This window comes from Momordica charantia (assembly GCF_013281855.1).
Source record: "Momordica charantia cultivar OHB3-1 chromosome 11 unlocalized genomic scaffold, Mcharantia_2.0 BLBB01000011.1, whole genome shotgun sequence".
Classification (NCBI taxonomy): Eukaryota; Viridiplantae; Streptophyta; class Magnoliopsida; order Cucurbitales; family Cucurbitaceae; genus Momordica; species Momordica charantia.
This window is the reverse complement of record NW_028275159.1, coordinates 289,125-313,147: the sequence shown is the minus strand read 5'-3', so window position 1 is coordinate 313,147 and position 24,023 is coordinate 289,125. Positions and strand designations below refer to the sequence as shown.

At 36.1% G+C, this 24,023-nt stretch overlaps 5 protein-coding genes across 6 annotated transcripts; 3 read left to right on the top strand and 2 right to left on the bottom strand.

The window, feature by feature from the left end:
* Positions 1–2,978: 2,978 nt before the first annotated feature.
* GLR3.3 (glutamate receptor 3.3) lies at positions 2,979–8,009 on the top strand. Its single transcript, XM_022280899.2, has 6 exons — positions 2,979–4,325; positions 4,456–5,798; positions 5,873–6,150; positions 6,687–6,718; positions 6,854–7,260; positions 7,377–8,009. The coding sequence occupies exons 1-6, from the start codon at positions 4,061–4,063 to the stop codon at positions 7,797–7,799; spliced, it is 2,748 nt and encodes a 915-aa protein (XP_022136591.1). The 5' UTR covers positions 2,979–4,060; the 3' UTR covers positions 7,800–8,009.
* A 265-nt stretch (positions 8,010–8,274) lies between these two features.
* GAPB (glyceraldehyde-3-phosphate dehydrogenase B subunit) lies at positions 8,275–10,986 on the bottom strand. 2 transcript variants are annotated; one of them, XM_022279980.2, is made up of 10 exons: positions 10,848–10,986; positions 10,641–10,771; positions 10,451–10,561; positions 10,056–10,220; positions 9,768–9,935; positions 9,499–9,659; positions 9,311–9,372; positions 9,184–9,233; positions 8,686–9,092; positions 8,275–8,595 (listed from the first exon to the last, which is right to left on the bottom strand). In XM_022279980.2, the coding sequence occupies exons 2-10, from the start codon at positions 10,737–10,739 to the stop codon at positions 8,460–8,462; spliced, it is 1,359 nt and encodes a 452-aa protein (XP_022135672.1). In that variant the 5' UTR covers positions 10,740–10,771; positions 10,848–10,986; the 3' UTR covers positions 8,275–8,459. The 2 variants fall into 2 exon arrangements, with proteins under 2 accessions (XP_022135672.1, XP_022135679.1); XM_022279987.2 differs by having other exon boundaries at positions 10,056–10,217; positions 10,641–10,911.
* A 448-nt stretch (positions 10,987–11,434) lies between these two features.
* Positions 11,435–14,890, bottom strand: LOC111007585 (inner membrane localized protein). Its single transcript, XM_022279999.2, has 5 exons — positions 14,712–14,890; positions 13,858–13,990; positions 13,153–13,249; positions 12,735–12,821; positions 11,435–11,835 (listed from the first exon to the last, which is right to left on the bottom strand). Exons 1-5 carry the CDS (start codon positions 14,770–14,772, stop codon positions 11,701–11,703), a joined length of 513 nt encoding a protein of 170 aa, XP_022135691.1. The 5' UTR covers positions 14,773–14,890; the 3' UTR covers positions 11,435–11,700.
* A 726-nt stretch (positions 14,891–15,616) lies between these two features.
* LOC111007594 (FKBP-like peptidyl-prolyl cis-trans isomerase family protein) lies at positions 15,617–19,136 on the top strand. Its single transcript, XM_022280011.2, has 6 exons — positions 15,617–16,150; positions 16,487–16,557; positions 16,638–16,724; positions 16,991–17,140; positions 17,280–17,339; positions 18,151–19,136. The coding sequence occupies exons 1-6, from the start codon at positions 15,904–15,906 to the stop codon at positions 18,217–18,219; spliced, it is 684 nt and encodes a 227-aa protein (XP_022135703.1). The 5' UTR covers positions 15,617–15,903; the 3' UTR covers positions 18,220–19,136.
* A 663-nt stretch (positions 19,137–19,799) lies between these two features.
* On the top strand, positions 19,800–20,764 carry LOC148207973 (RING/U-box superfamily protein). Its single transcript, XM_088119953.1, has one exon. The coding sequence runs from the start codon at positions 20,013–20,015 to the stop codon at positions 20,571–20,573; it is 561 nt and encodes a 186-aa protein (XP_087976079.1). The 5' UTR covers positions 19,800–20,012; the 3' UTR covers positions 20,574–20,764.
* Positions 20,765–24,023: the final 3,259 nt, after the last annotated feature.

Genomic DNA, 24,023 nt, shown 5'->3' with positions numbered 1-24,023 from the left:
TCTTTGATGCCCCATTTTCCAACTTGCACATCAGACCCCTTGAATTTCGCACACCTAGCCAGCGCCTCCCACTGGTCTGTCCTCTAACCAGGAAGCATCCGTGTTCATTTATTTATTTATTTTTATATAATGTTGAGTTGCTCGATAGTAAACCAGTATTGATTAGGCCAATTTGACAATAATTTTATGCATTTAGAAGTTAAGCTTATTTCTTTACCTTTTATTTTAAATCATTTTAGGCTGAATTTTTAAAAATTGAAAAACAAAAGTTGTTATAAAAAATGATTAACGAAAAATATATAGATAACTGAAATAAAAGATAGAGTCCTTAAAATTAAATTTATTTATATTTTTATTCGATCAATCAAAGAATCTACATCAAATACCTAGTAATAAATGTCAATCTAAATATGACCCAAGGAGTTAACAAACTCAAAAGATTATGAGTTTGAATCTTCCAAATTAAAATAATAATAATAATAAAATACATAGCAATAAATATTTAAATTGACTTGAAATTATTGTATTCCATCATCATTCAATGATGTCCATAAATAATAGTTCCAAATAGTAGGTGACAACTTTAATATAGCAAAATTAAATTATTGTTCCAACAGTATAGTGTACTTCTAAGTAGATTAACTAAAAAAATGCACTTCTAATATATGTCACAAATAACTCACAAATAGTTGTCACATAGCCATAAAACCACCAGAATTTAATTTAATTTTTTAATTAATATACGTGAGTCCGAACCAGCCTGCACACATTTTGATCATAACTATCACAGAAAGTTTAATACATTTCTTCTCAATCTATCATAATCCATTTGAATCCATGAATCACACCGATCATAGTTACAAACTTGCAGGAGAGAAAGGTAATTTAATATGTTGGTTTTTTGCTCGGCCCAGCGGGCGAACATGGCGGGCTCCGGCTCAAATCATCAAATGAATAGTACGTAAAGAAAGGGCTTTTTGATCCCCGATCTGAGTCTCGTCTTTCGAAGGGTCTCGTTCCGTTCATATGCCGCTCATTTGTAGCAGTACAACATGTTGGGGAAGGAAGTTAAACTCACACCTCTTGATTGATAATATATACCAATTACGAACTGCTCGCTTTGGTCGTTGAACTTAAAAATACAATACATTATTTTATTATTATTATGTTTGATGTCATTTGTATTTATTAAATAAAGTTTGCATCAAATTTTTAACGTGCTCTCTCAAGAAAAGCAAACTTTTTTTAGCTTTTTAAATTTCAATTTTGTATGGTTTGAAAATTAAAATATTCAATTTTTTTTAATTAAATACTTATCATAATAATATACTCCCTTATACATAATATGTTCAAGTTAATTGTAATGTAATACTCTAAACAAAATTATAAAATAACGAAATAAACAAAGTTGACAAATAACAAAATAAGAAATTTGCAAAAGTGATTACAGTTTGACAGTAAACAAAAGCCAGGAAGATAGTCTTTTATTAGTAATTTTTAAAATATTTGTAACCATAATTCAGCTTATTTATTTATTGAAAAATAAACAATTTAAAATAACATTAAAGATGCCATATCTCATTAAATTTATTTGTCAACTACTTTATATGTTCCAAATCGACAACATATCAACTAAAATAAATATTATTTTAATAGTAAATAGTGATTGACCATTGACTATATAAAATAAGAACATTTATAAGTTGGGGTCAACTAATGTTCACAGATTTAATTTGACAAGGTTTTTAAATTTGAAAACAGTTAGATTCGCCTGATCTCAATCGGATGTTGGTTTAAAAAGTTTTGATTTTTCCCTCCCAAAAGTCAGATCTGGTTTGTATTTATTTATTGATTTTAGTTTAGATGATAGTTTTTATTGTTTTTCTTTTTAATTCTTTTTTTTATGATAAACTTTTTAATTCGTTAACTAGTCTGAACCCAACATTCTTTGCTTAGGTTATGCTCCTATTTTACTCAACATACTTTATTTTATTTTAATCATCCACACTTTTTAATGCACATCTAATTTTGAACATTTCATCTTACAAAGTTACCAACACGAACAAGTATAACTTTCGTCAAAATCACATGTATAATTGTATTATTATTAGATGAAAAAGATAATGTCGAATCAAACTTAAATTATTAGTCCAATCTTTAAAAATATATAATATGTTAATTTTATGGAAAATATTGAATATATGAAAAATTTATTAGACATAAAATTAAAAATTAAACGATATTTTAAAATTCAATGATTTAAATAATATAAAATTTAGACTTGTTAAACGAACCTGGGAGGTTAAAATTCTAATTTAACTTAGATCTAAATAAAAAATCTAAGCTAAAATTATGGTTAAACTTTTTTACCATAGCACGTAATATACGTTGCTTTAAAAAAAAACTATATAAAAACCTTTTGTTTATTTATTTTTTTATAGAATGATAATAATTTTTTTTTCTTTTTTATTTGTATATATGTTTTTTTTGGGAGTGGAGAATGGGAATCAAACTTTAAGTAGCGTAAGATTCACTCCACATGAATTTTTTAACCGTTTTAAAAGCAGGACCTTAAGATTCACTCCACATGAATTTTTTAACCGTTTTAAAAGCAGGACCTTAAAAGCCATCAAACAGGAGGGACTAATTAATCCAACAATAATTATGATTACGAAAGTGAATTAAAAAAAGAAGGTGTGCACTAAACATGATTCTAAATATACGTCGTTAATATTTCCATCGATATATCCATGTTTTCATGGATTTGATATCGACATTTCCAATACAAGAAAATCAATAAAATATAAAAAATATCGATAATATATACATAATATTAATATTAATTATTTTTAATTAATTTAAAAATAGAAATATATTTATTTGTTAATTTAAATATTTTTTCCGATTTTTAAATTTTTCTAGGAAATATCCATCCAAGTCCTAATTTTATAACATCCATACTTCCATGAAACTGGTGAGGTGACTGTTAGAGCAAGTCGCCATGGAAAATTTAGGAAGGTTGAGGAACGGGCAGAGGGCGGGCCGCAGCCGGTCACTTGGGCGGAAGGGCCCACCTGCGGAGTTTTATCGACGGCGACAAAGATTGGGCCTCGGAGAAAAGAACACACCGCACAGCACTCCACAAATTTTGCTTGCTCGACGAACGGAGGAATTTTTTGCTTTTTATTGTCGAAATTTTCACGTGGTTTCATTTCACCAGGGAATTTCAAAAGTTTATCTTTCTCTTTCCCACCACACCGGCAGCTGATTTAGCATCCAGCATAGACTTTGTCTCCCAATCATTCAAATATCTTTCACCAACAATTTCTTACTGCAGCGGCGTCGACTCAGGTTATTGTTTCGTCGTCTTCATCCCTTCTTCAGAAAATCTACCGTTTGATTGCAGTAGCACAGTTTCCATTTCCACAGGACTGATTCTGTTAGTTGCTAGTTTATCGGGAGACTTTGCTATCTGGTCATTCATTTTTGGTTGTAGTAATCTAGTTCTATCTCTTTTTACTTTGAAGATATTTGTGTTTCCATACCAATCAAGCTGGTCTGGGAGTTGGGGGCGTTTGGTATCGAGTGTTCTGCTTCTGTAGAATAATACTTACCTTCGGGGATCAGTTTTGTCTGAAATTATTGCCGTGGCCTTAATATTAGGGGGTGTTTTTTAGTCTGCAGAGAGTAAAGAATCGGATTCTAGGTCTGCTTACATGGCCAGCTTCGTTGTGAATGTTTAGTATTTAAGTTTATCTTGGTTCTAAGTGCAATTGATTCACCGCCACGAGATAATAAGAAAACGGGTCTTGTTTAGGCGGAAGAAGGAAGCTGGGCTTGTGATTAAAAAACTGGATGGATAGATCTCTCCACCTTTTCTTTTTTTTTTTTTAGTACAAGTTGATGGGTCCATATTATATTTCGTTTAGATTTTACTTCTTCTCGACAGCAGTGGCGAGCTTCAATGGAAGTTTCTTTACTTGCATAGACTAGACATCTATAGATTGTAGAATCCCCTGTTTTGGCGGAAGGCCACAGTCCTCTTAGGGAAGTATCGTAAATGAGTTTGATTTGGACACTTTTGTTGTTGTCTCTCTATTGTGGCATTTTCCCTCTTGGGTTAGGCAAAAACATTTCGTCAAGACCATCAGTCGTGAATATTGGAGCTATTTTCTCGTTTGATTCTACCATTGGAAAAGTTGCCAAGATTGCCATAGAAGAAGCTGTGAAAGATGTGAATGCTGATCCCACCATTCTTCCTGGAACCAACCTTTGGTTACAAATGCAGAATTCCAACTGTAGTGGGTTTCTGGGCATGGTTGAAGGTGATCCCTTTCTTCTTTCTTTTTGCTTTCTCTTCCCTTTTTCTTGCTCCAGTTCATTGCTTTAGTTTTCTGCTGTGCGAAGAGCTTTCTTTCTAATCCCAACCCATAACTAACGATGTGTTTGTTGTAGTTTTGCAACTCATGGAGAATGACACCGTTGCCATCTTAGGCCCTCAATCTTCTGTGGTTGCCCACATTTCATCGCAAGTTGCAACTGAGTTCCAAGTTCCTCTAGTCTCATTTGCAGCCACAGATCCTACTCTCTCTGCCCTTCAATTTCCCTTCTTTGTGAGGACCGCACAGAGTGATTTGTTTCAAATGTCTGCAGTCGCTGAGATTGTTGAGTATTATGGTTGGAAGGAGGTTATTGCCATATACATCGATGATGATTATGGGTGGAATGGTATTGCAACATTGGGTGATAAACTTGCTGAAAAGCGTTGTAAAATCACATATAAGTTGGGTATTAGTCCAGAATCTGGGGTTGATCGAGCCCAAGTTATGGATCAACTTGTTAAGGTTGCACTTATGGAATCTAGAGTTATGGTTCTCCACGTGAACCCCACATTAGGCACTTTAGTCTTTTCAGTGGCTAAATACCTTCAAATGGTGGGCAATGGATATGTATGGATAACAACTGATTGGCTTTCGTCTTTATTAGACAGTGTTGTTCCTTTCTCTCTTGAGACCATGGAGATGATGCAAGGAGTTCTTTCTTTACGCCAGCACACAGCAGATTCAGATAAAAAGAGAGCTTTTCTTTCCAGGTGGAATAAGTTAACTGGTGGCTCTTTGGGTCTGAATTCTTATGGTCTATATGCTTATGACTCTGTTTGGGTGGTTGCTCGTGCCATCCACGAATTTTTGAATCAAGGTGGGGTCATTACACATTCTAATAATTCCAGGCTGCATCTTGGTGAAAGCGGTAATCTTCATCTTGAAGCCATGACTATCTTTGATGGTGGAAATCAACTGCTGAATAATATATTGCAGAGTGACTTTGTTGGTTTGACTGGTGCCATTAAGTTTGATCATGATAGATCCCTTGTTCATCCTGCATATGATATAATTAATGTCATTGGGACTGGATCAAGAAGGGTCGGTTACTGGTCCAACTACTCTGGTTTATCAATTGATGCACCGGAGACACTCTATTCCAAACCACCCAATCGCTCACACGCAAATCAGAAGCTGTACGAGGTTATATGGCCAGGAAATACAATAGAAAAGCCTCGAGGATGGGTATTCCCAAACAATGGGAAGCTACTAAACATTGGAGTGCCACTTCGGGTCAGTTACAAGGAGTTTGTAACACAAGTCAAAGGGGTCGACAATTTCCAAGGTTTCTGCATTGATGTGTTTACAGCTGCTGTAAATTTATTACCTTATGCTGTCCCGCACCGATTTATAGCCTTTGGAGATGGCCACCAGAATCCAAATTACACAGAACTTGTGTACCGGATCACAACTGGCGTGAGTGCTAAAACATATTTGAATTTTGAATTTTGTAAGTTACTGCAATTGGCTAATTCTTATCTGTGTATCAGAAATTTGATGCTGTTGTAGGAGACATAGCCATTGTCACAAGCCGTACAAAGCTTGTGGATTTTACTCTGCCATATACTGCTTCTGGACTAGTTGTTGTGGCCCCATTCAAAAAACTGAACACTGGTGCTTGGGCCTTCCTGCATCCATTTTCTCCAGCCATGTGGATGGTCACTGCTAGTTTCTTCATATTTATTGGAATAGTCGTCTGGATTTTGGAGCACAGGACGAACGACGAATTCAGAGGCCCACCTAAAAGACAATGCATCACAATTTTATGGTGAGGTCATTTGTCTAAGATCTTGCATAGTTCGTCCTTTAAAAATGTGTTTGTCACTTCCACGCTGAAAAAGAAAAGGAAGTATAAGAGGTACGGAAATGCTGTTATTTGTTTTACTGGTAAGATGGAACTCAAGTGAACAGGAGACAACTGTGGACAAATTCATAAAGAAGTAGGCAATACCTTGATTTGGAGAGTTGTTTAAAGACAATTTAATTGACATAAATCCAAAGATCTTGGTTCTTGGAATACTTAAATAGATAATGGAATCCCATGCATCTGAGATTTTCATGGAAAAAATGTGGTGAGTTTGGAACTTAAGATGGCATTTTCATGATAATAGCATTCGTCTTTGATCCAGTGATACCTTGAGCAGAGTATCACAAGAATGTGAGTTTGTCCACTCTTATTATCTTTAACCAGACAACTAGAACATGCAAATATTCGAGTCCATACTCCTCTATTTTCCTTTCTTTTCATGTTGATATCTCATTAAAATTGCCTTCTGATCCATTTATTGCTTGTTAACCTTTCAGGTTTAGCTTCTCAACTCTATTTTTTGCCCATAGTAAGTGGAAATACAATCATGCTTTCAGTTTACATTGTGCTAAATGCTATTGGCAAAAGATGGTCTGCTTTCATTAATTATTGTCGCTATACTTTTATCATCTGTAATTTAACTTATTTTGTACTTATCTTGCAGAGGAGAACACAATTAGCACTCTTGGCCGCCTAGTGCTGATCATATGGCTCTTCGTGGTTTTGATAGTAAATTCTAGCTACACTGCTAGTTTAACATCCATTCTCACTGTGCAGCGGCTATATTCTCCGATCACAGGTATTGAAACCTTGAGAGTAGGTGACGAACCGATAGGTTTCCAAGTTGGATCTTTTGCTGAACGTTATTTGCGTGAGGAGCTCAACATATCTAAATCTAGGCTTCGGTCTCTTGGATCACCCGAAGAATATACCAAGGCACTTGAGCTTGGCCCTAAGAGGGGAGGTGTTGCTGCCATAGTTGATGAACTTCTATATATTGAGAGTTTCCTCTCGAGACAGTGCACATTCAGAATTGTTGGTCAAGAGTTCACAAAAAGTGGCTGGGGTTTCGTGAGTGTCAATTTTTTTTTCTAGGCGTTGTCATACTCATTTAGTATTTGATTGATAGAAGGCATCACATCAATCGTTTAGTAACTGCTCTCCTGTTGCTCCTTTTGGTAATTTAGGCATTCCCGCGGGACTCTCCCTTGGCCATAGACTTGTCAACTGCCATTTTGCAGCTGTCAGAGAATGGCGATCTGCAACGGATTCATGACAAATGGCTTGTGAAAAGCAGCTGCAGCACGGACGATCTTGAATCAGACCGGCTTCAACTTAAGAGCTTCTGGGGCCTCTTTCTAATCTGTGGGATTGTTTGCTTCATCGCCCTTGCCATATACTGCTATCAGGTTATTCGTCAGCTGTACCGTTCCGATTCAAAAGATCCTAATTTGTCTAGCAGTAGCGGATCACGTTCAAACCGTCTCCGACGAATTATATCATTGTTGGATGAGAAGAAAGAACCTTCTAAAAGGGAAAGCAAGCGAAGGAAAGTTGAGAAATCATCTGAAAACGATAAGTATGATGATCACTTGGAGGTAAATCCTTAAGAAGTTGGCGAACAGATATTGAAGCAACCAACCAGGTTTTGTTAACGTCTTGTGTAACTGTATAATTGAGCTATCAGTTTCTTTAGGATTAGAAAAATATAAGTGCACTTGTCAAGTTTGGGAAACTCTTGCCTTCTGCTAAAGCTAAAGCATGTCGAAGGGAAAATAATCATGTATAGCCTTGTTTAAATGCACATCATTTTTCTTGTTCCCTTTTTCTTCCTTTGGTAAAATGGCAGTGTCAAATTCATAAGTAGCTGGGCAGTGGCGAACGGTTTTCGCATCCTTATCGTTAATGATAACTAAATAAACAGCCATGCTTTTAAGCAGATTCAAACGGGGTCGTTACTTGGTTTAACATAATTGAACCAAAAGTAGACTATTTTATACTCTTAATTTTGGAACAAGAAACTAAGATGTAAATATAAAGAACAATATGGACAAATGTGCAAATAAAAGATGAGGAAGAAAGGTGTAACAAAGGTGATGGTCCACGTGGTTTTCATTAATTCTTGTTCCCTTTCAAAGGTTATTGCAGTTTTAGAGCACTGCCTTAAAATGCTATAGATCTCTTCCTTAAAATTTTGAATTCAAAACAAACATTGTACATTCATGCACAGGAACAACCTAGACTCAAGCAGCCAACAAGAGACTTGATGCCTAAGCTTCATAAACTTTGCACTCTTCGTCAGCTGGGTTAGTCTGGCAGAAGTCCTCCAATGGATCTCCGCTTTTGCCCGATCCCGCACCCGGCCATTTGCTCGCCACCAAATGAGCCAAGTCGACAACTCTTTGACTGCAGACAAACGAAAAGCAAACAAAACTAAATATACTTTGGTTTATGATGCTAAAGGGAATCATAATTTCCATGAATGAATGTCCTCACCTGTATCCCCATTCATTGTCATACCAGGCAACGACCTTGAGCATATCATCACCCATTACCATTGTTAGTGAAGAGTCAATTGTGGAGGAAACATCAGTGCACTTGAAGTCCACAGAAACAAGAGGGATATCGCACACGGCTAAAATGCCCTTCAATGGTCCGTCAGCTGCCTTTCTGAAGGCAGCATTGACATCGTCTGCTGAGATGCCTTTCTTCTCAATGTTCACGACAAGGTCGACAACTGAAACGTTTGGAGTAGGCACACGAAGTGCAATACCGTTGAGCTTGCCCTTAAGCTGGGGTAACACAAGGGACACAGCCTTTGCTGCACCAGTGCTTGTAGGGACAATGTTCAGAGCTGCTGCCCTTGCACGCCTCAAGTCACGGTGTGATGCATCCAGAAGTCTCTGGAGAGGCCCAAAAACTCTTTTAACAATCACTCATCATATAAATGACATAGGATTCTACATGAATGATAATTTGTACATCTTTTTTTACCTGGTCTCCAGTGTAGGAGTGAGTGGTCGTCATGGTTCCCTTCACAATGCCTGAATTCAATCAAAATTCAAGTGGTTGAAATCAAGAAACAATGCTGCTTGGTCCAAAGCGAAAATCAGACGCTTACCGAATTCTTCATCAATGATCTTCACAAAAGGAGCAAGGCAATTGGTGGTGCAAGAAGCATTGCTGCACAAAAATTTAAAACGAAATTGAAAAACTTAAGTTATTTGCATCCCTAGCTAACCACGAATGATTATTTATCAGCATAAAGGTCAAAACAAAATCTTTTCCATATGCGAGATTGTTACCGACCTAACAATGTTAGCGACGTCGTGGTAGTAATCTTTTTCATTCACCCCAACAACATATGTTGGGATATCAGCACCTTTTGCTGGAGCAGTGATGATGACCTTCTTTGCACCAGCTTGGATGTGTTTTCCTGCACCTGGGCCATCCACAAACACTCCTGTACCCTGCAAAGGCCATGAAGATTATTAATTTATCTTGGACATAATCACAAGCTTGATAACTATTGATGGGGGTGGATAATCTGATAATTGATTGGAAGGATTTGAATGTACCTCGATAACGATGTCGATGCCAAGCTCAGCCCAAGGAAGCTTGAGGGGGTCTCTGCTTGAGACAACCTTGATTGGTTTACCATCAACAGATATGGTTTCATTGTCCACAATTTTCACATCCGCTTTGAAAGTTCCCAGCATGGAATCATATTTTAGCAAGTGGGAGGCCTGAAATTTTCATATAAATCCATCCTAAATGGTGAGACTTCTGCTTACTATGTTCAAGTAGAATAATTCAAGAAAATGGCACATGATCAGTATAATGAGATACATATTGATATTGCTTACATTCTTAACACCGCCACTGTCATTGACGACAATGACCTCAAGAGGCGAGTCTTTCCTGCCATGCCAGCACCGCAGAAAGTTTCTGCCAATTCGTCCAAATCCATTGATTGCCACCTTGAGTTTAGCCACTGTTTCTCCCCTGATAGGAGATGATCCTACTGCCTGCTACGAAGAAAATGAAAATGTTTCTACACTGTTAGCAAGGAGCAAAATAAAGACGGCTTATTAACAATCACTTAAACAAATATTGATCAAACACGTAAAATTCTTCATACTCTTATCAATTTTATCAGACTACAGTGATCACTTTTTCATCTAATGAAAAAAAAAAACACGCACACACACGTCTAGAATTTCAAACCATAAAAAGAAGGGAAAATGAAAAGAAAGAAAACCTTGGGAGTAAGTTGAGCGGCCACGACATCGAAGAAAGATCCTTCTCTTCCATTGTTGGAGAAGGCCAGGGAAGCAGATCTTAGCCCATTGAAGTCAGCCACATTGAGCCGCTGCACATGACAAATTCAAAAGTAAACAATGAGCAGAGTTCAATAAATTATGTGGAACTGCAACCATATAGAGACTAACCTTGGAGGAGCAGCGAGTGGAGAAAGAGCAGGAAGGCTTGGAGGGAAGCCTTGTGTTGGTAGGAATTCTAGTAGAAGCCAGAGCTGCGTGGGTGGCCATGGCTGCTCACTGTGACTGGCTACGCGACTCCACTTCACAAAAATATATATATATATATATAATTTTGCTAAACTCTGAAATTGCTATTTGGGTTATTCAGAAGCTAACCTTTTTGAATAACACATGGAAGGATGGTGGCAAGTTGCAAGGGAGTGATCTTGAAAGCGTTTTGTGGTGAGAAAGTTGTTGAGGGGCAGATACACGAGATAAGGTACCATTTTTCGCCTTGCAAATTCAGGAAGCCTCTGAACCACAGATGTTTCCCTTTCCCCTGTTCAACTTTCCAATAATGCCCTCAACCTACAAGCTGGGACATGTTCTTACAGACTTTTTCTCTCTAATGTCTGCCTCTTATCGTTTGATGGCGGAGAATTTTGTTCCGAAGTCAATGATTCATAGCATATCCACAGTCATTTTCACCCTTCAATTGGGATTACAGAACCACATTTTACCTCTGTTTTCTTTGTTTTTTCTCCGGATCCACTCGTTATATTATGGTCATAGTTCTTCTCCTGTAATCTCCAGAATCTCTCGTAAAGAGTTTTGTAATCTGAAAGTCCCTTAAACGCCTCTGTTTTCTCTCTTATGTTTTATTTATTCTAGGTGGAAGACAATCTGGAGTGGCTGCAGTTACATTCGGCCCCACCAACATGGAGTCATAGGACTAGAAAGAAAAATGCAAATAACAAGTGGAATGGATGAACTATGTGGCTTTCAAATACAAAACAATGTCTGTTGTTCGTGTACAAAATAGGAAACAACAAGAATGCTCTTCTACAAATCTATTCATCTTTATATGGAGCATTCGAGATAATAGCAACATAATATGCAATGATGCGTAATGTACATCAAAGCTCGGATCCAAATGTTCGAGAGAGAAAATCAAAGATAATAGCTAGAAAATTAACTATTATTGTGAGTCCCCAAGTCATGGGCAGTGGAGAGGGAAGTAACGGTAATTTCAAATGGCAGGTTCGACTTCGTCAGAGTTCACGGCCACTCCATTTGGGGAATCCTCTGTGCGGAGCTGAGTAGAAACCTCATCAATGGCAGAGTTCAACTGTTCAATCTTCTGTGCCAGCACTTTTCTCGTTTTCTGTAATTTGAATGAAAACCACGCACATGTTGGCACATCAAAAACCAAAAACCAAGAAAATGGAACGGTTTAAGCAAAAATTATTATCTTATTTCTTCTATAAATGAATTCCAGAACTTAAAAAAAAAAAAAACATTCCAAAAACAAAAGTAAATGTTGTTATACTCATGATCTTTACAAATTATGGACAAATCTTATTGGTACCCTACCCAATATCGATCCATCTTATCTTTGGTTCGTGAGTTGAAGTTCATATAATCTACTAATCTAGAGTTGAGAAGATAAATTTATGTAAAATATGTCAATTTGTTTTTCCTGAACTAAAAATTCATTAATTCTGTGGTATATGTCATAAACTCAAACTTATGAAACTCATATTTTATACTAAATATCAACTTCTACATAACATATCCCAAAAACCAAATGGAGGTGGGTTGAAATAATATGACTTTAATAAATTTGAAATAATATGACCTATGTTTGAATTGTGTAATTGAGTACGTTACTCATATTTAGTTCTTGGGTTTATGATTTGTTAAAGTTAACATTATTATACAAGATGGATTATGAATGTGATACGATTTAGTCTTATCCAAAATAATAATAATAATAATCCATAGAATTAGAAAAACTCATAGCCTAAGATAAACAAATCCACCTGACAATTTTATCCATAAGCCAAACACCACCTTAAAGAATTCTAAAACAATAAATTGCAAGATCACATTTTAAATCTTCAACAAGAAGTAGATGAAGTTGGGAAAGAAGTAAAGAAATGATGCTACCATTAAATAAAATAAAATCCACAATTATCATCAGGTAAATCAGTGTCAAGTGAAGGTGAAATGTTCATTAACGAGGTCTCTTGCAACAACTAAGAAGAGATGTGTGATTCGCACCTCTAAAGCTTTTTCTTCATCATAAATGAACTTGGGAAGTTTCCTCATCAAATCCTTTCGGTCTGCTCCAGCAATTGCTTTGCTGATCTGTAATGCAAATACAAGATCAACTGTCAGTCATAGAAACACTAGAATTCTGCACTTAACCTCAGAGGCAATGTTACGATATTTCTCCGTACATGCCCTAAGTATGTATCTGCCATAATGTAATTAGATTTCCATTATACATGTCAGTATCGACAAAAATGAAATTTATAGTATGAGAAAAGTCCATCAACATAAAAACCGTGAGGGTTCAAGTCCCTCTATCCCCAAAACCCTCAGAAGATCTATAACACACAAGTAACAGATATATCAGGTAGCCTATCCCATATATACAATTTAGAAATTAGATAAGAGATGAACAATAGCTCAAAACCTGAGGGGCATATACACAGCCAAGTGTGCCAACTATGAGCCCGCCCAAAACAAAACCTCCAATAAAAATGCCTGCATTGCCTGACCGTCCGCCATCACTGTCGCCAGGTGTGCAGAAAACCAGCATTAGAATATTTCAAATGAAGCATATAGGACAGTCCCAACGGACAACACAATATAAAATATATAATAAACATCAACTTGTATCATGTCCAATAAATACTTATTATAAATTTCTACTTAGAAATACTACAATGGAGAGTAACAGTTGTTTCGAGACTAAGACATAATTATTCAACCATTCAGAATTTATAGATCAAATTTAAAAATTGTTTCATTTGAAATATAGAAATATGGCAAATACAGGCATCCATTGCGTACGATTCAACAATTTTTTGTACAAACCAAATCTAAATGAATGAAACCCAGTTTCAAGCTTAGCAAACCAAACTGACCCATCCGTTGATGGCAAATCTGTTTATACCAATTGGACTGGTTCAGTTCAGATTGGTTAGGTTCTTGGTTGATGACTGCCTGAGACTCACAGATTCAATCCAAAGAGTTCCAATTCATTCCTATCATGTGAAGAGTTTCTAACTTTTTGTTATATCAGTGGTTATTAATTCTTCAGAAGCTTAAGTTCAATAAAGCATTGACATGACTACTTAATGGCAGATTGTTTAAGTAGAGATTTCAAAGATTGTACCTATATGCAGCTTGAACTGAGAGTGGTCGCCTAAATGTAGAAAGCTTCACCTTTCCCACCCGATCAGAATTGTGCAAGAAGCTGGTCGGAGATGCACTCCCAAGACGTTTATCAGCAGCTTTCATATTCGATCCTGGCAGGATAGTGTAGGAGAGTACATTAAGTGGAATAATATTAAAGAGGACAAACATTTATCTCCCAGATTACGGAAAATGACATCAACTATATACCAGTCAACATTTCAATCTTCCGAGAATTGCAAATTTTTCATTGATTTGGAAATCAAGACATCACGACAACGTCATAAAAGCATGGAGATTGGCTGAGCTTTTTGACAGCTATCAGTTCCAGTGTTGAGTGCAGAGATATTTGATGCCAGAATATTTATTATAGAAAGAAAGAATAAAAGGCACACCAAAAGTTTCATAACTTGGTAAATACACATTTCCATTCGCAAATCTCCCATGGAGCAAGGCTGTTTCTAACTTTCTACATATATCACCTTTCCGATTAGTGTGCTAAGTAGGTGGTCACAAGTAGCAGATAGCTAACGTTTGAAGCTCATAGTACTTCTGGATACAAATTAGAAGAAAACTAATAGCTCTCAGAGGAAGCGAGGGAATTTCGCGATGGAGAAATCGAGAACATGGCTCCCAAATCTCCAGCACTATACGACCATACCCCAAATCAAACCGGGAAAGATGCGTGAATTGAAAAAGAAATGCATAAGCAACAGCTAAAATTGATCAATAGAGGAAAAGAGAAAAGGAAGAGAAACAGCAAAGGCGAAACTTGAGTGTAAAATCAGAGATAAGATCAAATGCTGAAGAAATCAGAGAGAAAAGAAAAGTTACCAGATGATAGCTGGAGCTGAGGGTTTTTCGTTAACACCAACGAATTAGATATAGCGGTCATCGTTAAGTCTCGAAGGTGCACAGAAGAGAGAGAGCTTTGAGAGCGAGTGTGTGGTTTTTGGTTTGTATAGTGAATGTGGAGACGGTTGGGAGATTATGACGACTGAAAGATTTTTCTTGTTCGATAACTTCGATGGCCTTCAGGAAAGTATTCGCTGCATTGCGATTACGATAACTCCCCACGAGCTCCCTGCCACGTGATTTCATAATAATGGCACAGAGGCCCATTTTCAGGCCCGTGTTTTGCCTTCTCTATGTCCCGCTTTTTCTGGGCTTTCGGCCCAACTAGTTTGAAGCTTTCTGACTTCTTTTTCTTTATTTTTAATATTTTCTTAGTACAGTTAAATTTTATTTATTTATTTTTTTTAGTACCAGTTAAATTTTATTTAATATATATATATATATATATTTTATTCTGGATAAGCAATACCCGTACATCTTATTAGTTATTTCTGGTTTTTTTTCTTGTAATAACTTTTAATAGAAAAGAAATAAGAAACCAGAGATTGTAAAGTCCTTGATTTTTTTTTATTTAAAAAAGATCTATAAATAAATATGATTTTCTTTAATTATATAGGTTAACTGCTATGCTATACTCGCTTTGACAAATAAATATAAGTTTTAAAATCTTAACGTACCTGTCACTTTAATAATTGTTCATATTATCTACTCTACCATTTATATACTTTGGAAGGAAGTACACGTCTTAATTGGTTCCGTTAGTTGATAACGATGTAAAATTATTGATTAGATCATTCAAGCTCAATCAAATAATTTTTGTTAAATACAACACTCAATCAAATAATTTTAAAGTAACGAGTTCTTTTTAGTTGATAATACTATTCTATATTAGTTTTTCTTTAGCATAATGTGTGAGAGTGGGAATTGAATTTCCACTCAAAATCTGATGTTCTTTTAGTTTTTCTTTAGTTTATGATAAATTACTGTCGAACTAGATTCAGATATAATTCTATATTAATTTTTTTTTTTTAACTTCTAATTTATCTGGACATTTTTATTTCCAAATTTCAGTTGGCTTTGGAAAAGCGCCACCGAATTTCACCCAGCGATTTGTGGATATGGATATAATGTGGACGCTTGCCAAGCACATGCTCTGCGTAGTTCAACCGCCATGGCACTGGCAGTAACCAAGAGCTTGGATTCTTGGTCCATTGATCGCCTTCTTCCTCAAACACGTTCACAATCCACGCCCAGCTCAAGAGCGAACGCGAGGCAAGAAGCGCTTTCTCTGCCCATTTCAAGAAGGTCTGCAATTTTGATCTCTTCGCTACCTTTCGCTCTCGTTTCTGTATCTCCGTCCGAGGCAAGAGACAGAAGGAACAAGAAGACCGTTCCTCTCGAAGACTATCTCACCAGCCGTTAGTAATCTCAATCCTTCATGTATCGCTATCTTCTGAATTTCCACTTCATAATTTCTATAGATTGACAATCCTAAATACTATATCAGTAATTACGACCTATTCTTCAATTTCCGTACCTACATTTTATAGTGGAAGTTCGATTAGCTACAAGTTGAGCTTCTCGGGGAGTTTTTAGTTCTACTATTAGGACTGGAGAGATCTGTGATGCTTATTAATGTCTTCTTTTCCTTCAATAAAAAGTACCCGTCGATATCTCTCTGTTAGTAGTTGGAAAGTCAGGATTACAAGGAGCATTTTCTTTGATTCACATTGGCGATGACATTTTGATTGCAGCAAATGGGCTGAAGTACTATGATGTAGTGGAGGGAAAAGGTCCTGTGGCAGAAAAGGGTTCCACAGTTCAGGTAATTTGGTTGGAAAATTTGAAGGTTATTTTGCCTATCTTTGAATTTTGATTTTTTTCTGTATTAGCTTACTATTACAGGTGCACTTTGATTGCCTCTATAGAGGGATTACAGCTGTGTCAAGTCGAGAATCTAAACTCTTGGCTGGAAATCGTATTATTGCTCAGGTTCTTACATTTTGCTATTGTTTTGGTTTCATCAGTTATTATTGAGAAGAAATTGTGTACAAAAAACATGATGATTAATATTGAGAATGCATTAAATTATTAAATTTACTTTGGTCCAACAAATTAAGTTATTACATCTAGGTTGATTTGGTAACTCATAATCTGATGTAATGTAAAATGCTTATTTCTTACTTAGAGAGATGTGATATTTTACACCCAACTCAATTTCTAATGTATGATTGTATGATGTCCCACGGTATGATCAGCCTTATGAGTTCAAAGTTGGAGCGCCTCCTGGGAAGGAACGGAAGCGTGATTTTGTCGACAATCCAAATGGTCTATTTTCAGCACAGGCTGCACCTAAACCCCCACCGGCAATGTACTCCATAACCGAAGGGATGAAAGTTGGGGGAAAGGTATTTGCATTCTTCTATTTTAGATTTTAGTATATGCTTGATTTGTTTGTAGTCTTCTTCCTCTTTATTTTATTCTCTCAAGTCTCACCCTTTTATTTCTGCGAGCGTTTCTTTGTCTTCATTTCCCTTCTTTGTGCAGCGAACTGTGATTGTTCCTCCTGAGGCTGGATATGGTCAAAGGGGGATGAATGAAATCCCAGTAAGTCCCTTAATTTAAAGTTGTAGATGTTATTAAGTCTCGAGTGTGGTATTTAATTATCCATTACTTAAAAGTAAGTCCATTTACCTTTTTCTTGTGCGCGACTTTTTGACTTATTAACTATTTTTAAAATTTTCTTATCACATTTACATTTGAACGCATGAAAACACGGGAATAAGAAAAAGGTAGATTATTGCTCCAGGGGATGAAATCTAGTCTGGCTCCTTGGTTTTGTTGCCATATCATTCAATTTGATCTCAAAAAGTTGTGTTGAAAAAAATATTATTTCTTCTTATCATAAAACATGTGCATATATCTTTTGGTTTACACTTTTTCGCCACCCACGTCGACAACTAATTGCTCTTTAGTTTTAAAAGGTTTAAATATACCCTTTAATTTTTCTTTTTCAAAATTAAACCTTTTTAAGTAACTTCATTAAGTGAAAATGCCAAATCAAGAACCCACATAGACTTCAAGAACAAAATAAAAGAAACTTCAAATATATATCAGTGAATAGTGATTTTGAATCGATATAAAAGTTCTAAAGGGTATTTCAAAAGTTTAGAAGATTAATGGCAGAATTAAAAATTCATATATAGTTTTGGGGCAAAACGCAAAATTTAGCCTTCTTTTTCTTTTAAATATTCAAGCGTGATGAGTGGAGGAATGCAAGCACTGGTCAAGTCAAGTGCCCTTTGTTTTACTTATGTTATATGTCAATTATTGCGTGGGGGTTGAGATAGAGATAAGATAACAACTTTTAAGCTGTATGGTTATGGGATGTACATGTAATCCTGCTTTCTATTGGCAGCCTGGAGCTACTTTTGAATTGAACATCGAGCTTTTAGAAGTGGTGCAGCCTGAAAAAGGTGGGGCCTGACCTGATTCGGGAACAAGATTTCGATCCCCCCAAGACAAGAAGTTGAGCATTAGCTGAGTGATTCTTTTGGAAGGACGAGGAGGGGCAAATCCGAGTACTAATTAGGTAGGGGAAATTTTTTCAATGGAACCTTGAGCTCTTTTCTTGCGACTACTCTCCATGTGATGAAAATGTTAAGAGCAGTTGTTTGGTATCACCCTGTAAAACATAACAAAGCTCCATGGCACCAAAATTCTACTTTGGTATTTGGGCATATGTCACCTTTTCAGTGTTTAGCTTTTGGGTCTGGTTGGGTATCGATTTTTAGGAGGTATAGGGCGGCTGCGATAGGGAAAACGTGACAGCCTTATTTGTACATACTGCCTATTGTTTTATTAGCAAAAGGAAAAGCAGAAGTTTAAAGTGTTGGATATCGTTTTCAGAGAGGGAAACGCAATAAATTGGTGTGGATTTGGATTGGATTGGGATTGGGATTGGGATTGGATGGTTGTCCCAAGTGTCATTTTGTGGAGCATATTCAAGGATTTTCCTTTGTTGATGCGTGGAAAGTGCCTTCCCATTGCTTTGCTAGGATACCTCCACGCAGGCTCCCACCCCCTTTCTGTGAAAAGAAGCCTCTTCCTCCTTCTCCTCATACGACTTTGTTTTCGACAAGATTCTACCACACAACAACACGTTGTTGGTTTGGTTCTCCCCAACTTGGGTTTCAACTTTGAACCCCGGAATCATTTCATTTTGAGCCAAGTATAGATAGTTGGTGTTGTGTTTTCTTGTTTCACTGTGGATATGGACCAATAAGAGTGATCCATGAGAGAGAATGAAAAATGTTGAAAACGGGCGAGAGAATGTGGTTTTTGATTTTGGATTGGTTGGTGTTTCAGACTTCATTAAATAATAAATACTGCTTGTTTGGTTCATGGTTTTGGTTTTGGTTTTGGTTTTGGGTCTGCGGTTTCGTAGATGGATGACTAATAAATAACAGTGGTGGTGGTGGGGGTGGAGGGTATTGTATTTACCCTCTTGAATTTTGATACGAAACTGAATTCGTCCTTTTCAGATATTTGTCATCATATGAATTAAATGAGTTTTGATTTGATGTATGTATGGCGTTGGCTATTTTCGTGATTTCAGAAAAATTTTGATTTAAATTGACCACTGCCTTGCCTTTGAGCCTCAGGAGCTAACTCATACGTCTTCTATTTTTATTTTATATTTCACACATTTCTTCTCTTTTTTGTTTCCTCTTCTGAACCCAACTAACACCTCTACTTCTACTCCTACTTCTGTCCTCAAACGTTAATTCTTCCTTTTCTTTAATCTTTTTCCAACCTCAACAGCTAATTGAGGAGGGAGAGTGTTTTCTTTGATGAAAATTAAGAAGAATAAAATATGATGACATATTAAACAAGTATTGGAACTTATCTAGATAATTTGTTATATGAAAAAAGTTGTCTTTTTTTATAAATTAGTAGTAAAATCCAAGAGTTACTTATACAAAGCATGATAAATGTGTTTTTTTTTTATCATTGCAATTTAAATATGGGCAGGGAGAATTTGAATTTGAAGGTATTTGAAAGATAATGAATTTATAGGGTGGCGTCTATTTAAACGGCGTTAGAAATGGGGCGGGTGTAATCAGGAGCTCCCATAGCCAAAAACGTAAACCCGATTCCCGGATCCAAGTATAAAAACCCCAAAATCCCATCGAAACGACTAACGTTACGCCCACAGTTGATTCAAAACGACTGCCCTTCCCAACTCTCTTGCCTCTTCCCCCTATCTCGCCGCTCCTCATGCGTCCCTTCAGGTACCTCGCCGGTGACAACTCCTCGGCGACTTCCGACTCGGCGGAGCCCGAGAGATACGACTCCGACTTCGTCATAATCCTCGCAGCCCTACTCTGCGCCTTAATCTGCGTTCTCGGTCTCGTTGCGGTGGCCCGCTGCGCCTGGCTCCGTCACCTCACCGGCGATGGCGGCGGCACCTCTTCCACTCGTCCTCCTCCGCCTCCTGCCTCAAACAAAGGTCTCAAGAAGAAGATCCTCAGATCTCTTCCCAAGCACACCTTCACTGCTGAGTTTGCCGGTCAATTCTCAGATTGCGCGATCTGCCTCGCGGAGTTCGCTGTCGGTGATGAAATCCGGGTGCTGCCGCAGTGCGGCCACGGCTTTCACGTGGCCTGCATCGATACCTGGTTCCGATCTCACTCCTCGTGCCCTTCGTGCCGTCAGATTCTGGTGGTGAATCAGTGCCAGAAGTGCGGGGGTTTCCCGGCGAGCTCGAGTTCGAACGCTGGGACCGAATCCAGGGTAAAAGAAGGAGGAGAAGATAAGGCAAATAGGTTCTTACCTTAGCCCTAGGGTTTTCTCTTTTAACTACTGCGATTCTTGTTCCTTCCTTCCTCCCTTCCTTTCTCAGTGTTGTAAATATCTTTCTTAGTCAAATTCGTGTAATTACTCAAACTTGTGGATGTATCCAAGTTAAAAACGAAGCGAAGGCGATTTCGCCGTAATTGAAATCCGCCGCTGTAGTAGTTTGTTGTGAACATTGACTTCAAATCTGTCATCGATTTTCAGCCTCGGATCGTAATGGAGATGCCATAGTTTTACAGTACAGCGATGAAATCAAAAAGGGGGAACAGTATGATGTGGGTGGTGGACATTGTTTAGCGTCGCCAACACCCAATGTGATGTGTTTTCATTTGCATCTCTGATCGTAATTTTCAGCAGCTAATAATTGGTCTTCTTCACAAATAGAATGCTCATTTTTTCTCTTTCCTGCGCTGCGAAGATTAAAGAGGTGAGATGCGGAAAAGTTGTGCAAATGGAATACTCTTCTGCACCACTTCCCTTCCCAATAAAAATTGCGATATTACGACTCCAAATTTTACCTTCAATGGCGGCTTCTGCTTCCTGTTCTTTTCGCTTTCACTTCTTCCTCACTCTCCTAATTACTATTATATTTTTCAACGTTTGAAAATAGTTTTCATGTCCAACTTTCGACCTCTTTTTAATTAGTTTACTTTTAAAAATTTAGTTGGTTACTTCAAGTGGGGTGCGGATTACAACGGATTGTTCTACTTTTACAGATTTAATTATTGTATAATTATAATTATGTCTTTGAATTTCGTATTATGATAAGTAATTTTGTTGTCAGGCCTTATTATTTGTCTAATTGATTATTAATTTGGTCACTTCATTAAAAAAAAAAAAAGTATAATATCACGAGAACGAAATGACAATATTTTCCGAACATGGAGGATTAAAGTAGTTGAACGAAACTTACAAAAGTAATATACTTTTTTTCTTTTTTCGGAGCGAGGAAAATAAAGGAGTTGCGTTGAAGGAGAAATTTGGGAGAAGCGGCCACATTGTACATGACAGTTTTGTATAGTTGAACATATTTTGAATTTATATCAAATGCCAAAACTCATTCAATATGACATGGTATCATTCATTTCGTGTTGGATCAGAATACATAGTCTCAGACACACAGATGTCAATTACTGTTAAGCTAAACTTATATTGGTGGATTTATAATTTAAAATAGTTTTTGTTGGATCATGTGATTTAAATTGGAAAAAAAATTTACCATTTTAATTTTGACAATTTTAAATGTAAAATTTCATTAGAAAAGAAAATTTATTTTTGTATATATACCATTTAATGTTATAAACTCGAAGCATATGTAACATACTATATCATAAAAATATAATTATACAAAATTTATAATATATATTAATAAATTAATTGATAATATTTTGAATTCAACTAAATAGTTAGTTGGTCACGACATATACACAAATACATTACTAAACGTAGCTCGAATAAATTTTTAAATCGATATCCAACTACATATTCGACACCATACGAAATATAAAATAGAATTATATTTTTTACTGAATCAAATTTATGTTCTCGAAGCAATAAAAAATGGGTCCATGAAGGAGGGAGTGGTGATCCATTTATTTATCCATCTAATATTTCTCTCTTATTCAGTCTGAATTTAAACTTTGTAATATCTGATTCACATGCATTCCTTTTGCTTTCCCATTATTACACTTTTTTTTTTTCTGCCACTTTTGAACCAACACATTTAGTACAGGCCGGCCATTTCCTCAATAATTTACATTTCTCCAACAATTTACACAACTATTATATTGTTTAAAAAAAAGAAAAAAAAAACTTTTTTGACTGTGGGAGCTGGAAATGTGCGTTACCCAAATATGGAAATAAATTAGGTGGAATTGCATAGACTTTGTTCTTATTTTATGTACAAATACAAACTGGAAGTGGGTGGGTTTATTATGGATTAGAGGATCAAACTTGTTCTTATTATATGTGTAATGCTAACAAATTGCACTTAACACAACCCACTACCTGATTTTCATATTTTTAAACAAAGCCTAAACTTACTTTAATTTCTTATTTTAATCCTCCCATGTCGCACCATCAAATATTGCGGCCGTTTATTATTCGATGTCATACGAAAAAACGTCCCTTGAAGATACAATTCTTTTTATATATAAAGAGATGATTTATTATTAATATAAATTGATAAAGTGTGTTGGTCTTTTCAAGGGGTGATTTAGCATAAATTTAGGTTTTGTTTTCTTAAGATGTATGTTTTTTTTTCTTGTCTCAGCCATCGTGAGCCAAAGATTGTGTGTTAGGTCAAAACATAAAATATATGTATTTTTTAAATAAATATATTAAAATTTCCATTTGTTGTTCCATCGCACTTGGAGCCGTTGAATAAAATAAATAAAAAAATGAATGTCCCACCCACTGGCAGCCATCACATGGGGATCATGTCTTTTGATTATATGCCTTTATTTACTGAATGATTTATGCTCTTATTTTAACTTCCACTTCATCTGCACACGTGGCACAAACTTAGCCAACAAATAATCCCTCTAGATAAAGAGAAAAAAGGCCATATTTTTCACTAATACTAATATATTTTTTTTAGTTCATGTTGGGGTAATCCACCAATCTTTTTGCCGATAATATATTTGGATTATGCTAAAGTTCTCCGTTTTTCACTAATATTGAATTACACAATTGCTTGATGTATAATTTTATTTCATGAGTTTCAAATTATATCAAACGTCTCATACGTTTAAGTTGATCTAGAATGTAATATAGAACGCTTAATTAGTTTCTGATTGAATTTATGGGGTATGGTATGGTTGGGAAAAGGAGATATTATCAACACATGAACTTTTGCATACATTGTCAATGATACGTTTGAAATTGCATTGAAACGCCTAAAGTGACTTTAAAATAAGGCAATTTTATTGGGTGGTGGCACATTCAAAAGTGATTTATTGAATCTTGAAAAACATGTTAGAGATGTTTGACCTCACATTAATAAGCTTGACTTTTCTATATAAAAAAAAACTTGAATTTATGAAGTTTGGACTCCCGAGTTAAAATTTATGTATTTTGTGCAAGTTTTACTGAAGGATCAATAGTAAACTTGAGCATAACTCCATAGGTTAACACATATGTTATCAACTAAAAGATTGAAGGTTCAAATCCTCACATTGGCATGTCACCGAATTAAAAAAAAAAAATAAAGTAAATTAGGAATTCCTTTGACTTTGTGTAAACTCTTGACAAGTATATGATTAAAATATAGACATATTGGTAAATATTAATTTTATAAATTTTTTTTTAGTATAACATATTGGGGAGGGGATTCGAACTCACAACCTCTTGGTTGGAGGTATATGTCAATTACAGCTAAGCTATACTCGTTTTGACATTAAATACAACAAGATAAGGAATAAAAATCGGATC

What these genes read in the sequence shown, in the direction of transcription:
- LOC111007594 (XM_022280011.2), top strand. Translation starts at nt 15,904, where the DNA reads ATGGCACTGGCAGTAACCAAGAGCTTGGATTCTTGGTCCATTGATCGC. An exon ending in CGAAGACTATCTCACCAGCC is followed by an intron (nt 16,151 to 16,486) that starts GTTAGTAATCTC and finishes TTTTGATTGCAG; the next exon opens with CAAATGGGCTGAAGTACTAT. An exon ending in GGATGAAAGTTGGGGGAAAG is followed by an intron (nt 17,141 to 17,279) that starts GTATTTGCATTC and finishes TTCTTTGTGCAG; the next exon opens with CGAACTGTGATTGTTCCTCC.
- GLR3.3 (XM_022280899.2), top strand. Translation starts at nt 4,061, where the DNA reads ATGAGTTTGATTTGGACACTTTTGTTGTTGTCTCTCTATTGTGGCATT. An exon ending in CAATGCATCACAATTTTATG is followed by an intron (nt 6,151 to 6,686) that starts GTGAGGTCATTT and finishes TTAACCTTTCAG; the next exon opens with GTTTAGCTTCTCAACTCTAT. An exon ending in CAAAAAGTGGCTGGGGTTTC is followed by an intron (nt 7,261 to 7,376) that starts GTGAGTGTCAAT and finishes TTGGTAATTTAG; the next exon opens with GCATTCCCGCGGGACTCTCC.
- LOC111007585 (XM_022279999.2), bottom strand. Translation starts at nt 14,772, where the DNA reads ATGACCGCTATATCTAATTCGTTGGTGTTAACGAAAAACCCTCAGCTC. An exon ending in TCAGCTCCAGCTATCATCTG is followed by an intron (nt 13,991 to 14,711) that starts GTAACTTTTCTT and finishes CTATCCTGCCAG; the next exon opens with GATCGAATATGAAAGCTGCT. An exon ending in GCTGTGTATATGCCCCTCAG is followed by an intron (nt 12,822 to 13,152) that starts GTTTTGAGCTAT and finishes TTTGCATTACAG; the next exon opens with ATCAGCAAAGCAATTGCTGG.
- LOC148207973 (XM_088119953.1), top strand. Translation starts at nt 20,013, where the DNA reads ATGCGTCCCTTCAGGTACCTCGCCGGTGACAACTCCTCGGCGACTTCC.
- GAPB (XM_022279980.2), bottom strand. Translation starts at nt 10,739, where the DNA reads ATGGCCACCCACGCAGCTCTGGCTTCTACTAGAATTCCTACCAACACA. An exon ending in CCGCTCAACTTACTCCCAAG is followed by an intron (nt 10,221 to 10,450) that starts GTTTTCTTTCTT and finishes TTTTCTTCGTAG; the next exon opens with CAGGCAGTAGGATCATCTCC. An exon ending in GATCATTGATGAAGAATTCG is followed by an intron (nt 9,234 to 9,310) that starts GTAAGCGTCTGA and finishes GATTGAATTCAG; the next exon opens with GCATTGTGAAGGGAACCATG.